Source organism: Pocillopora damicornis, chromosome 2 (genome assembly GCF_964200805.1).
Source record: "Pocillopora damicornis chromosome 2, jaPocDami1.2, whole genome shotgun sequence".
NCBI lineage: Eukaryota > Metazoa > Cnidaria > Anthozoa > Scleractinia > Pocilloporidae > Pocillopora > Pocillopora damicornis.
This window is the reverse complement of record NC_142671.1, coordinates 6,979,232-6,993,258: the sequence shown is the minus strand read 5'-3', so window position 1 is coordinate 6,993,258 and position 14,027 is coordinate 6,979,232. Positions and strand designations below refer to the sequence as shown.

General features: G+C 39.0%; 2 protein-coding genes and 2 pseudogenes across 13 annotated transcripts in view; 3 read left to right on the top strand and 1 right to left on the bottom strand.

Annotated features, from left to right (window-relative positions):
- Positions 1–1,266, bottom strand: part of LOC113666280 (uncharacterized) — a 46,955-nt gene extending 45,689 nt beyond the window's left edge. For 7 of the 10 annotated variants that reach the window (XM_089198574.1, XM_089198578.1, XM_089198581.1 and 4 more), the window contains exon 1: positions 1,106–1,261. The gene's annotated coding sequence lies outside the window, so the exon portion shown is untranslated. Of the gene's footprint in view, positions 1–1,105 lie in introns of all 10 variants that reach the window. The other 3 variants (XM_089198596.1, XM_089198569.1, XM_089198612.1) reach the window with 3 other exon arrangements.
- A 6,203-nt stretch (positions 1,267–7,469) lies between these two features.
- Positions 7,470–11,019, top strand: LOC113664916 (uncharacterized). 2 transcript variants are annotated; one of them, XM_089198563.1, is made up of 3 exons: positions 7,470–7,842; positions 7,973–8,066; positions 8,516–9,976. In XM_089198563.1, exons 1-3 carry the CDS (start codon positions 7,648–7,650, stop codon positions 8,902–8,904), a joined length of 678 nt encoding a protein of 225 aa, XP_089054689.1. In that variant the 5' UTR covers positions 7,470–7,647; the 3' UTR covers positions 8,905–9,976. The 2 variants fall into 2 exon arrangements, with proteins under 2 accessions (XP_089054689.1, XP_089054688.1); XM_089198562.1 differs by having other exon boundaries at positions 7,541–7,842; positions 8,516–11,019.
- LOC149049704 (uncharacterized) lies at positions 11,019–11,964 on the top strand (annotated as a pseudogene). The gene has a single exon (XR_016184480.1). The product of XR_016184480.1 is annotated as an uncharacterized LOC149049704 (transcript).
- Positions 11,965–12,472: 508 nt separating this feature from the next.
- LOC149049703 (uncharacterized) lies at positions 12,473–13,919 on the top strand (annotated as a pseudogene).
- Positions 13,920–14,027: the final 108 nt, after the last annotated feature.

Genomic DNA, 14,027 nt, shown 5'->3' with positions numbered 1-14,027 from the left:
AAAACAAGACTTTTCAAAATATTTCAACTCGTGGTTTGGGCGCAGTAGTGTGGCTGTATGACAAGGTATTTCTATTAAGCTACGTAACCTTAGTACATCAGTGTACAGCGAACAGAGCACCTTCATAAACTGGGACATTAATGTGGATTATGTAAATAGAAAAAATCTGCACAACATGACTCATTTAGACAAAAGTTGTCCGATAGTGAGCCACATTTCTTTACAATTCCATTCAAGCGAGGAAATAATAGTTTTAAAGAGTCAAAGTCTAAGAAAATACTCATAACACTAATTCAACTTATCTTTTGAATTCCAACTTATATTGAATTGCATCAAAAGCAGACTTGCCAACCAAATACGAGGTAAAATAGCTTGTTCCAAATTGCATTTTGATTATTTTGGTTCAGTTGAGGTGGGAAATACATCGTCACCTCATACTGATAAATCGTGCGACAATACCACAGGCAACCTTCGATAGGAACCTCTTGCAAACAGCAACAAAGGTGGGAACGAAAACGTGGCCTAAAATGGATCTAATGAATATGAAGGTAATTGTATACGCACGTTTTGATACTCTGCGCATTTCTCAACCTTTCTTTACAAAAAAATAACGCGAAGCGCCTCTTCTCAGCTTTCGCAAGATGAGCTGAGAAGAGGACCGATCGATGCTTTGAGACTCTGAAAACACAAAAAGTCCTTCGAGGAACTTCTAAAGACAAACGTAAGTTGTTTGGAAAAAGTCGTTTTTCTTCGCTTAGTCGTTGTGATTGCGGCAGCTTCCAGTTGTCTCCCCAAACGTCAACTACTGATTACGTTACAAAGTAATTATGAAGAACTTTGCAGCCACTTTCTGTGGCGCTCGTAAAAAAGCGAATACGAGGAACATCTCGTAAGTATTGAAGTGAATATCGTAAAAATGATTAGGGTTTGTTACAACGCGAAGCGCCGTTTTTTTTTTTTTGCTTGATATTCCCAGACACTTTCATGAAGGATTTTACTCTGCCTTCGGATGCTGAGCTAAGGGGTGGACCGATCGATGTCTTAAGACTCTAAAAACAATAAAGGCCCCTGGTGGAACTTTATTAAATGGCTTTGATGTACATACCAGGATGGCCGCAACAAGTGGTCTCTGTTCCCTTTTAGTCTTTCCACACTGCTGGGTATCTTATGCGTCCCAAAGTTTCACCGATCGTGCTCTGGAAAACACACCTACCTTGTCGAAGAAATCTGAGAGATATATTCTTTTAAGAGGTCCAATACCAGTCTGAGATACTTATTTGATAAGATTTGATAATCACGTGACGTCACAACATGACCATTTCGGAAGTCGGAGATGTTCGCTGTTTATTCGATATTACTCGCCGTGTCTACCAACAATTCTATTGGAAATTAGTGAATAGAGACTCATCTTCGCGTGTACTTAGAAACAGTGATGGTTCCTTTCTAGAATTGGTGACAAAAATTCTATTTTCCCTAACTTCTCTGAAAAACAGAAATTTTCCTCGACTTTGAGTGAAATTTCCTGACCTTTCCCTGACCTTGAAGAATCCTTTTTTTTACCATTTCGTGAATTGTGGCAAGATAAAGTAAAATCTGTACTTGAGTCAGGTTTCCTATAAAACCGGGGTTTATCCTTAGCATAAAGCAACCCGAAGCAAAATCAAGGTCAACCCTGAAACGGATGATAACATTCGATGACAGCAGGCTAGTAGTCGTGGAAATAAAAAAGGAACACGAAAAACCTGTACTGCTTTATTATTTGTCACCCCGATACATCGCCCGATGCTCTTCTCAAACTTAACTCCTCACCACGTGATAACAATGAGTCCACTTGTATTATTGTGCCAGAAGGATTTCAATCTCCCTGAACTCGATTGGTCTGGCGATTTAACTACTCCAATAAAAGGCCTACTCCGAGACCTTAAGTCGCCTTAAGTCGCCTAAAGACGCCTAAAGTCGCCTAAAGTCACCTTAGGTCACCTTAAGTTTCCTTAGGTTGCTATTGGTTACGCAATGTTATAAGGGTTCCACCCTTCCCAATTGACCCTATCCAGGCATGGTGGCTAATGGTTGTGCACTGGATTTGACATCAAGCAGTTCAGTTTTGGTCTCTAGCGTTGAAGCATCGCATCTTGTTCTTGGGCAAGATACCATAAGCTTCAAAGTGTCTCACCTATTCCTCATGTAAATATGGGTACTGGTTTGGGGGGGGGGGGACCCTGCATATGAATCATTATGAGGATGGCAATGGCTTCCATATACATGGAAACCCCTTGTGAAGATAGTCATACACCTGACTAGCCTCTGTGCTGGCATGGAGAATTCCAACATGCAGACAATACTGTTGTAGAAAATATGACAATCTTCCATTTTCTGAATCAAGCAGCTATCTGTTTCAACTAAATTTCTCTCTTGTATGCCATAATGAAACAGTTGATCAAAAGGTTGACACTGTGTATTATCATCAGGAAACAATAAATGTTGAATCAAATCAAACCTACAGTTCCGAATCATCAAGAAAAAACAAAAAAGAAAGGCATTCTTGGGAAAGGCTCAATTCTTGCCACTCACTTCTACATTGAGCAGCAAAAATAATATTATCAAAAATCAATTGAACCTAACTGAAGCTAAAGTTTAGCCACTTGACTTACCCGGAGTAAAAGAGTGAGAAAAGTGGGCCATTTCTCTGGCATAAACCCATTAATCTGTACTAGCTACTTCCACCATCATATTCGGCTAACTGAAAACATTTGAACTTTGTAGCTCGACGAACCTTCTAAAAGTGAAAATATTCCTCTATCTTGAGACTTTGATAGTCTTTTTGTACATTTCATCTTCGTCATTTGATGATCAACATACAAGAGTGACAAAAGTGGGCCATTTCTCTAGCATAAACTCATTAATCTGTATTAGCTACTTCCACCATCATATTCGACCAACTGAAAACGTTTGAACTTTGTAGCTTGACAAACCTTCTAAAGGTGAAAATATTCCTCTATCTTGACACTTTGATAGTCTTTTTGTACATTTCATCTTCGTAATTTAATGATCTACATACATGAGCCCCTCCTGAGCTGAGGAAAATCTTACACAGCAAACATGGCTACCAGTCATATTTGATCACTCAACTTAGTTTTGTCCACTAAAGTGCACACAAGAACAGCATGCAGGCAAGCCTGTTGACAAGTGTACAAAGAAATAACTAATTTATCTGTCCAAAAAAAAATTATCAAAAAGGTTCAAAATAATTCACTCTGAAAGTTTAACTAGACGATCTGAAATTAATGTATGATCTAGAAACCTTTGTTTCCTTTGAACTGGCTGAATGAAGCTACAATGTATCAGCCTCCACAAAAAGCAGAACATTCATAATAACCAAAAGGACGTCATTCTGAATCAGCACTCAATATTGAGGAGTTTAATAAGAAACTTCAGTCATCTTAAAACGCCCATCACAACTTGGAAGAATTAATTCTAAATGTGAACTTAACAGTTACTGGTTACTTAACTCTGAATAGTTAATATTATAACTCTTAATTTTTCTCTAATCCTCCTCATCAAGCTGAATGATAAGACAGTAGCTGAAAAAAAATGAGCTTTGTATGCTGCATGTAAGTTAAGATACCAGGTAAATGTCAAATTCATTTATTGAATCTGAAGTCATAATAAAATGATGGTAACAATAGACCTTTTTACAGTTCCCAGCGCCGTATTGGAAATGTAACCGCACACACGTGAGAACGAGGCTGGGGTTGACTCGCGTTGAATCTCTGTGAGAGCTTTTGGTGAAATTCGTACGTGAGCAGTAAAATTGTTCGATTTTTAAGGAAAATGGATGGTCCTAGCCGAAATCTCGATAAAGCTGATTTTTCTCCCAAAAAGAAAGGAAAGCAGTGTGCCGCTTTTGGTTGTTCAAATATATTTTATGGCCCCAATGGTTTGCCTACGAGCTTTCACTTCTTCAAGTTTATGCACGGAGGCATGTATTTTTGCTAAGTATTTTTTAAGTGTCGACTGCCTTGCGGCAAACGAGACCTCAGATAACGTTTTCTCAATTTGGCTTTTCTTTTCAGAGCTGAAAGATCTTATATGTACACGCTTTCAGAGTGATAATAAACATGTTGAAAAGTACAACAGTGTCATCTCTGAAAAATCAGTCTACAAACCGACCGAGACCTTTCAATATACACACTATTCATCTTGCCACCCGCCAAGTGTTAAGAAAGGCTTTATTAAAGGAGAAGCTATCAGACTTCTAAGAACAAACTCCTCGGAAAGAAATTTCCAGGAGGCCATGTGTAACTTCAAAACACGACTTGAAGCACGTGGTTACCCATCATCGTCAGAGCGAAGCTTTAATTAAAGGCTTTTGCGTCGCAAACGTAAAACCACACAGGGGAGTCTGTGTAGACCTGTCTATGACCTTTTCAATAATTGTGATTTTTTTCTCGGCTTAAACGCAAAGTCAGTTGTTCAATTGAATAGGAAGAAAAACATTTCGAACGGAAAACAGCATTATTTGCACGTGTGGATCTTTTGATCTCGGTCTCCTAAACGAGTGGTCTTGATTGTAAATATTTAAGGAATGGTAAATACATTAGCCTTAACATGGCTGTTTCTCGAAGCTCAGTGTTTTCCTACTTGCCTTTTTTCCACGTGAATTGGGGGCGATTGAATAGATATAATATGCAGTAAAAGAACGTCAGCTGATAGAAATTTTGAATTTCTCATCTTAAGCTGTGGATACAAAATTCAAGTGAAAAGGAAGCCAACTGTGATTAATGCTTTGAACAAGTCAAGATACGTTTTTTTTCGTCACACAGCAAGTTACATAACGTGAATATCATTCTTCTTGATGCCTTTCCCGGTGTCAGCAATGCCTTTCCCGATGCCTCCGTTGGTCAATAGAGCATAAGAAGTATTGTTCCAGTTAAAGCTTGAGGAAAATTGCTCAACTTTTTAAGTAGCGAAGTGTAACTTAGTAACATTTCGGCTTTACAACATGATTGATTTCTGCAACTACAAAACGTACATTTAATTCTTCTTGGTACCTTTCGGATGCCACCGATGCCTTCATTGTTTATTAAAGCAGTAAAAGATATATGTACAATCAACACTTTTGAATTGCTTAACATTTTATTTAGCGAAGTAAACTGTTTACACTTCGGCTTTACAACACGATTGTTTCCTGATACTACAAACGATCTGTCTATATATGAAGTATGAAAGTTGTTTCACCGCTGACCACTCGTATTTGGGTCGTTTTTTCTATCCCCGCTCGTCGCCCGTGATGTAGTAACTCCCTTCCTTGTGACTCGTTAGTTTCTGGACAGTTGCAAGGTAATTAGCATTTGGTTCTCAGTATGGTATTGGGGTGTTTTGTCTAACTGAGGCAGGAGAACAACAAATTGGTTGGGTCACTGGAAAGGACCCGTGCAATTTTGGATGCTGTTGGAAAGGCATACGACTTGCCAAACTTTCATGCCAAAATTGACAGGCAAGTGCCAAAAATATGGGAGACAAGTTTACCAAGATAACAATTTTTTAAATTTGTGGAGCTTTGTGAAATAATTAATATACGTAAATAATCATGTTATATTTAATTAATTATGTAGAAAATTTATGGACAGTTTCATGAAAATCGTGTCTCTTCTCTTAAATTAAAAATTTATGTCACTATTTGTATATTTATGATAGGTTTGCTTGATGTTGGGCATCTAACCCATGATGTTTTCCTGGCTATTTATTTACTAACTTTGACTGTATAATTTTACAGTAACTGTTGTGGTAATTTTGTCTGAACATTTTTAGCTAAATTGGTTTCCTGGCTATCTCTTCACTAGCTTTGAGCTAGTGAGTTGCTAGTTAAGCAAATCCCTGGAACGGAGGCTGAAGCCCCGTAAACGAAGTCAAAGATATCCAGTATCCAGTGAGGTCGAAACAACGGCATTATCAGCTAAAATTGAAGAGTCTTTCAAAGAAAATCCAAGGAAGTTCTGGAATCATCAAAAAGCATTCTTGAGCGGGCGCTCGGACACTAACCCAGCGATTTCTTATGACGATGAAGTGGCTAAAAAACCGGCACAGAAAGCGAAACTCTTAAATACTTATGCTCTGTTTTTCTCCCTGTTACTCTGGACGTAAACATAGCCCCAAAGAACAAATCACTTAGATCAGATATGGAAATTTCTCAAATATATGTGTCGGTTGATGATGTGAGAGAGCACTTGAATGAATGAATGGGTATGACACCTCAAAAGCTTGTGAATGTAGCGAACAAATTGCCTCAAGCCTTTTCGAGATTTTTAACCAGTCACTTAGCGGTGGTCAAATTCCTACCGTGTAGAAATCCGCAGACATGGCAACTATTCACAATAAAGACTAAAAAAAAGCTTGCTAAAAACTACCGACCCATATCGCTTCTCCAGATTGTTTGCAAAGTCTTGGAACAGTGTGCATTTAATCGTTTTTTGAGTTCACTGATGACTCAATCTCCCCTTTACAACACTCAGTTATTATCTGTACTACATACTATGAGACAAAGCCTTGACAAAAACATACAGATGGACGTGTTTTATTTGGATTTTGCGAAGGCATTTGACACCGTCTACCACCTTAACCAACAAGAATGAGTGGACTCGACATAACAGCACCCGCTTCAATGTACTTTTACGTAAATTGTTTCTGTACTTAGAAAATTGTGCGATCCTACCCGTTACCAGTAGTTTGTAGTTTCTTTTCTCTTAAATAATAATTACCATGTGTTATAACTCTGTTTTCTTCCTCTTTTTTATCTTACGGGCGGTGGCTCGCATGGGTCCTTGTGTCCCGTTCGTACCAGCCCTATTTGTTCTACGACTTTTTACTGCTCCCGCTCGCTCTCTCAATAATTGTTCTTGATGTATCTTGTATTTACGATTTCTCTCATATATTTTATTTTGTATTAGTATAACGTGGGTCATGCCCAATAAAGCTGTTTAAAAAATAAAGACAAACGTAGGGTGATATGAAAAGTCGTTTTTCTTCGCTTAGCTGTCTTGACTCCGAAGCTCACCATATTTTCCCTAAACTTCAACTGAAGAAGACGCAAGGAAAAGATTATTTTGAACTCCTGCAGCCATTTTCTGTTGTGTTGGTAGAAAGGCGGAAGCCAGATATTTCGAAATCTATCGAGGTTACTATCGTAAAAACGGTCATGGTTTGTCATCGTGGTAAATGCACATTCTTAATGAAATGTAATCGTTGTCTCACGATCAAATCATTATGTTTCATATAGAAAGTATTTAGGAGTGGAAAATCGCGCAAACCTACGTAATCACTTTATTACTACTCTTGGCTTAGATTTGATGAAAAGGAGAGAAAATGAACAATTCTGTAATTCACCGTAGCAAATGCGAAATAATTTTTAAGTTAATTGCCATTTAAATGACTTCAGGTGGCTGGCACCAGTTTCCTCGCGGGGGAGTTGGTCACTCTCATGCGTCACGCGCGAGAGAAACGCACGAAGGAAGCGCGAGATTTAATAGGCGAAAAATTCAAAACAAGTATGGCGGCGCAAGGCTTTTTTTCGGTCTACGAAACTTTTGTCTTATTTTGTAAGAAGTTTGCCCACCAGCGTGTATTTGATGTATTCAACAGCCACTGTGCATGCAGGAGACAGAAACAAAAAATAAAAAGGGCGATTCTCGGCGACATAAGGGTTGCTTCGCATCGAAACGAAAAATTCAATCGATACGAAATCTCGCGACAGCAAAAAAAGAGAGAACTCAAGTGAAAGAAAATCTGCCTGAAGAAGAAAAAGACTGCGAATCTCCAAGGAAAATAAAAACAAGGTCACACCAGGTAAGTTATGTGTGTTACATCGCTGTTGCGTTTCGGCTGGTTCGACTGAGTTTTGTTACGTTTTCTTCCTTCCTTTTCTTCTTTTGATTCTTCATAATCAAATAGCCAAGCAAAAATTTTATCATTACAGCACACTAAATATGAGGTTGATATTTGTGGTACAAGACTGATTGAACTTTCAGTTCTTCGAAACGAGTTGCAATCTTGCTCAAGCAGCAAAAGAGGTAAGTTCCTGTAGGAGTCTTAGGAAATATTTTTCTCAAAAAGAAAAAAAAACACACACAAAACAAAATAAGTCAGTAAAAATAATATATCTTTTTATAATCTCATATGAATATATCAAAATGTTTGGCTCTGGTATTGTTGTGTAAGTGACAATAAGTTCCCAACCATAAGGTGGGTAACATAATTTGTAGGTAAAATAAAACATTTAAAATATTGTAAGTATTGTTTAACACAGTGCAGGAAACTTTTTTTAGCTATTGAATACAGGCATTTAGACAGGCTCAAATATGACTTCCCTTGCTGGTCAATTTCAGAGTACAATATCTTACTTCCTATCATCTTGAACTTCCACTTTCTTAAAAAAAAAATGTGTTTGCTTTCCTCTAACGATTTGCTTCTATGCATAAATAAATGACTTTAATTACTAGGCCATTTATTGCACCCACAGGTTCATTATCCCTTGTAAACATTATGGAAGAAAAACAAAGCGGTCTCAGTAGTATCTTCAGCATTAAATACAGCTTCTGTGGTCACCTAAATGAAGTAAAATCCTCTGCTGATTACAGAGCTGGAAGCTGTGGTCCTCTTGTTAGCAATATCAACACAAGGGCAGTATTGGGATCCCTACATGCTGGCATGGGGAATACCCACCTAAATAATTTACTCTCTACAATGAATGTACTAACAATGAATCATAACCTGTTTAAAAGAAGAGAAAGAGAAGTTGGAAATGCTCTAGAGAAGGTTGCTACAGATAGCTGTAAATTTAATTTAGATTTTAAAAAAAAATTGCTGAGAAATCTTCTGGTCTATCTGCAGACTGTCTCCCTGGAGTAGCTGTCTCTTATAATATGGGTTGGCAAAAAAGGGGAAGGGGACATAACTCTGCAACTGGTCAGAGGGCTGCCATGGGTCTTGCTACTGGAAAAGTTGTAACTTACTCCACAAAATGCAAGATGTGTCGAGTATATAGCTATAACAAATTAACTGGAAAAGAAAAAAAGGCACGATTGTCCAAAAAAACACAATGGATCAGCAAAATCAATGGAAAGGGATGTTGCCTGTGAACTGTGGAGAAAAGCTCCTCAATCTGGAGTCAAATTTTCAATTTATGTAGGGGATGATGACTCAACAACCCTTGCAGACATAAAGAACAAAGTCCCTTATGGTGTTGAGAAATAGTCCGATGTTGTTCATGCCAAGAGATCCCTTAATACTAGACTATACAATCTTAGAGACCGCTTCAAAGGATCAAATTGCTCAATTTTCAGTCCAAAGGTTATAAATTACACCACCAAGTGCTTCAGTTTTTGTGTCAGCCAAATGTGGGAGATCCTGAATCTTTAAAGCAAGATCTCAAAAAAATCATTCCCCATGCCTTTGGGGAGCATACTTGTTGTAATGTTTCATAGTGTGATTTCAAGCAAAATCCTGTTGCCTACAAACATACAGACTTACCAAATGACAAAGATCTTTTTGGAGATTCCCTAAAAAAAGCCTAAGTGACATTCTGGATGAATATTCTACTGACATTGTAGTGAATAAACTGACCCCATGTGCTAATTCAAAGAGAAATGAAAGTCTTAATAGCACCATTGGTTCTAAGAACTCCAAACTCGTTTTATGGAGGCAGTGAAGGTAATGATTTTTGAGTAGCATGAGGGGTGGCACAAACTAATATTGGATACAACTACATTGGAAAAACATTAGAGATTCTTAATATTGAGCCTGATTCTCTCTATAAAAGACATGCTAAAGCAATGGACAAGAAGTTTTTTTATGACAAACAACGAAAAGCAAAAAAGAAATTCAAGAGAAGGCATAACCAGTTATCTAAATAAAAAACCTCGCAAGGTCTAAATTTGGATCCAACAAATCATCAGACAGTGTCACAAAATGTATTTGAAATGCCTGCAGAAATATCACTAACAGAGCTAAAAGAATATGAAGGAATAACACCACCCTACACTATAAGGCCAAAGATTGTGCACGTACAATATGATTCAAAACAGAAAGATCAATTCGTTATCTTTGACACAGAAACGACTTGCACAGGGAAGCTAGCTGAGATGTGCCAACTGTCAGCTGTAAGTGGAAATGAGAAACATGAATTCTCCATTTACATTCTCCCAAAAAGCTACATAAGTTACAGTGCCTACCTTGTCAATGGTATGGGACTGGGTACTCTCACAGCTTCACCAACAATTAGAATGAACAGCACTCAGGTGAGCCAGGTTACTTCTACAAAATCGCTTGGTGTGATTATAGACGATAGGCTCGATTGGCATAGTCACATCGAAAAATTAACAAAAAAGATTGCTTCTGGTATCGGGTGCCTAAAGCGAGTCAGGCATCTGATCCCAGCATCGACCTTACATCTGCTTTACCAAGCTTTAGTAAAACCTCACTTTGATTACTGTGACATTGTCTGGGGTAGCTGTGGGATAACGCTACGAGATAAGCTGCAGAAATTACAGATTAGAGCAGCCCGTGTTTTGACATTTTCCAGCTATGATGCCGATGCAACTAAGCTACTTGAATTTTTAAGTTGGAAAAATCTGACAAGCCAGCAGGAAATTCATAGAGTTACCATGGTTTTCAAATGTCTGCACGGGCTAGCTCCTGAATATCTTAATTCTAAGTTTAAATGGCGTAACTCTGCTTATGACCTCAGGGACTCTGAAAATAAACTCAATGTTCCTCTACCTCGCACTAACTATTATCGAAAAAGCTTTAGCTATAGTGGAGCCACATTATGGAATAGTCTTCCATGTGATATAAGGAACACAGAGTCTCTGGGGTTATTTAAACGCAAGATCAATGCCACTCTATAACGCACGGCATTCACGGAAAACAGCTTTTAAATATTAGTTAGTGTTTTAATTTTTAAATAGTTTTAGTTAATGTAATTGCTGATGAATTGTTTCGTGCTTAAATAAAGATTATACATCGTTATACATGGCCATCAAGACCATAAAAGGAGTAAGAACATTGTGCCAAGGAAACATTCCTGTCGAAAGTATAACCATAGAGGAAGCACTTCGTGACTTCCTGACTCTTATAACTAAAGTCAAGTCTTCTGAGCGACATGAAAATCAAATAACTGTTTTAATTGGTCATAATTCTGCAACGTTCGATGTCCCTATTCTCCTAAGAAATAGTGATTAAAACTTCAAGGATGGCATTACTGGCATGCATGTCTACTTTGCGGATAGTCTACATCTGATGAAAAAACTAATTAAAAACAAACACAAAGCACTTGAGCTCGATTCTGGTGGATACTGCAAACCAAACCAAAGCATCATTTGTAACCATTTGTTCAAGGAACAATTTCACGTCCATGATGCTTTAGAAGATGTCAGAAGGCTGAGAAAAATTCTTTTTGAATCGTCATTAAGCCTCTCCAGGAAAAACATCGTTGAGAATTCCAGTGTCATCAGTGCTCCCCACGCAGTGGCAAACATGCTCTACCTAGATCAACGCCACGAACTTCTTCTAACATTCAGTGACAACTTGTTCAACGTAATCGACACCGGACCAATTAAAAGATCAATGGCACAAAACATCGCTGACAGTGGTCTCTCTTACGATGACCTTCACAAACTGGGATCATGTGTACTATAGGTGGACTCGGTCGACATATCGGGCGACAGTCGACCGATATATCGGTCGACTATCGGTCGACTATCGGTCGACTATCGATCGACTATAGGTCGACTATCGACCGACTATCGACCGACTATCGACCGATAGTCGACCGATAAATGTGTCGACCGATGTAGTCTTAAACCATCGATACTCGACCGATACATGACCGATACTTGACCGATACATGACCGATACATGACCGATACTTGACCGATACATAACCGATACTTGACCGATACATGACCGATAATTGACCGATACTTGACCGATGCTTGACCGATTCACGACCGATACTTGACCGAGACATGACCGATACATGACCGACACTTGACCGATACTTGACCGACACTTGACCGATACTTGACCGATTCACGACCGATACTTGACCGATACATGACCGACACTTGACCGACACTTGACCGATACTTGACCGACACTTGACCGAGACTTGACCGACATTTGACCGATACTTGACCGATTCACGACCGATACTTGACCGATACTTGACCGACACTTGACCGATACGTGACCGATACTTCACCGGTACTTCACCGATACTTGACCGACACTTCACCGATACTTGACCGACACTTAACCGATACTTCACTGATACTTGGCCGATAATTCATTGCCCCCCGGGGAGGAGGGTTTATTCCACGATAAAAGATATAAAACTCTAATAGTAATATGATTACCTCATAATTTAGATGTAAATTGCATGTCCGGAATCCAGTTTTAAATTTCTCTTGTGCCGGCCATGGTGCGTGTCGTCTCCGGTAGCGAATTCCAAGTCCTTACAGCGGCGAAGTAACGAAGAGACCTTAGACCATGTTTTGTACATGTTACTTTAGGTATCAAAGCATATTTGTGCCCCTTTCATTAAGATGCGTGTTCTTTACTTGAAATGAATTAGCTGTAGTGGTGGGTGTCTTCTTTTGAAAACATCTGTCTATCGTAATTAGGGAACTTAAGCAACGGAAGTTTTCGGGGCGATGGCGACTGGAGTGGCAGAGGGAAGCTGGGACCGATGTAGCCGTCGCCTCCCGCCAAATTCAACTGTTTAAGCGGCAAGTTCATTCAGACGGCGACGGAGTGGCTTTCCAAAGAAAAAAATCACTTCTTTTAAAGAAACGAGAGAATTAACACTGCTGTGTTATGCTGAAAATTTACTTTCCGATGATGAATTTCTCGTTTTATGGGAAAACAATCAGTCAAGCAACCCAGATTTTCCTTGGGACAGTTATGGTCCGTTCGACCTCGAAAACATAGATGAAGCCGAATGCAAAGCAGAATTTCGCGTAGAGAAAAGAGATCTTCCTACACTAAGAGAAGTACTCGGGATTCCACCCACTTTCAAATGCCCACAGAGGACTATATGCGATGGAATGGAAGACTGTGTATGCTACTAAAACCGTTAGCTTATCCTTGTCGTTTCAGCGATATGACCGCGCGTTTTGGAAGACCTGTTCCTGAACTGTGCATGATCACGAACCGAGTCATGGATTTTATCTATGATGCACATGGCCACCGAATCACTCAGTGGAATGACACTATACTGAATCCCAGATTGCTTGAACAATATGCCACTGTCATCACAGAAAAAGGAGCAGCTCTAGACAACTGTTTTGGCTTTGTTGATGGTACCGTACGACCGATCTCCAAACCAGGAGATATGCAGAGAATCGTTTACAATGGGCACAAGAGAGTACATGCTCTCAAGTTTCAGTCGGTTGCCATACCTAATGGGCTCATTGCCAATATGTCTGGCCCTGTGGGTAAGTGCCATTGAACAATATTACTTTAATACTGTTTGCAAGAATAGGGGTAACATTGATTTGAATAACCTGATGCAGTTTTTAAAGGACATGGCTAAAATTTAATGAAAAGTCATTTGCCTATATATGGAAGTATATAAAAAGTACTGCTTGATCTTAGAAGTTTGGAGCAAATGTAAGAACAAAAGATCACTACTATCACTTCTGTTGCTGTATATTAAAATTAGGAAGCCATAGGTTGAACTATATAGTAAGTACCTTAAGTTTATTACTTTGTTTTTCTTTACTTTAGAGGGTAGGAGGCATGATGCAGGGATGTTGCATGATTTTGGGCTACTTCACAACCTGGAAGCCTATGCCTACTCAGCAACAGGGCTACCGATGTGTTTGTATGGCAACCCTGCTTATCCCCTAAGAGTCCATCTGTAGGGGCCATTCCGGAACCCCCACCTTACTCCCTTGATGGAAGCATACAACAGTTCAATGAGTTCAGTAAGGGTGTCTGTAGAGTGGTTATTTGGAGATATCATAGAATAT